Raw genomic sequence first — 622 nt, 5'->3', positions numbered from 1 at the left:
AGCGACAGGCAGACACTATTACATTCGGCGACCTCTACCGACCCCTGGAACTAAACCAAACACCAGGACAGACCAATTGTCAGCAAAGAAAGAGTCAAAAAGGGCTATTAAATTAATAAAAACAGAGACGGCACAAGGGACAGAGACGACGACGCGGCGCCGCGTTGTCAGCGTGTGGTTGCTGCATTCCATTTGCAACACGACGGACCATCGGGGTAGCATCATATACACGCCATGAGCGTGTGGCTGGTGGGGCAGTTGGGCACGAGCTGGAGCCGGAGCGCTTCGTACGTGCGCTGGAGCTGCTTGGCAACGGGAATCAAGTCGGGCTCTTCGCTCGAGATATCGTCGACGAGCGACCCGACCACGTTGCTGAGAAACGTAAACATGCTCGAGATCGTCGACGGCTCGGTCGAGAGATACAATTGGATCATGCCGAGGCCGTCGTTCGCCGTCTCGAGCGTCTGCTGCGTCTTGGCACCAAACTCGAGTGTCTGGCAAAACGCAACGAACTGGAGCATGTCGGTGATGAAGAGGCCAAAGGTCTACAAACATGTCGACCGTGCGCTTCCGGCCAGTCGAGCGCGGCGGCTGGTTGGAGAACCACGGGTGCGAGAGGACC

General features: G+C 56.9%; 1 protein-coding gene across 1 annotated transcript; it reads right to left on the bottom strand.

Annotated features, from left to right (window-relative positions):
- Positions 1-221: 221 nt before the first annotated feature.
- SPRG_16761 (hypothetical protein) lies at positions 222-521 on the bottom strand (the record flags this gene model as incomplete). The annotated part of the gene is made up of 1 exon (XM_012356215.1): positions 222-521. One exon carries the CDS (start codon positions 519-521, stop codon positions 222-224), a length of 300 nt encoding a protein of 99 aa, XP_012211605.1.
- Positions 522-622: the final 101 nt, after the last annotated feature.

This window comes from Saprolegnia parasitica, assembly GCF_000151545.1.
Source record: "Saprolegnia parasitica CBS 223.65 unplaced genomic scaffold supercont2.403, whole genome shotgun sequence".
Classification (NCBI taxonomy): domain Eukaryota; phylum Oomycota; class Saprolegniomycetes; order Saprolegniales; family Saprolegniaceae; genus Saprolegnia; species Saprolegnia parasitica.
The sequence above is the reverse complement of the archived record's forward strand: the minus strand, read 5'-3'. Positions and strand labels throughout refer to the sequence as shown.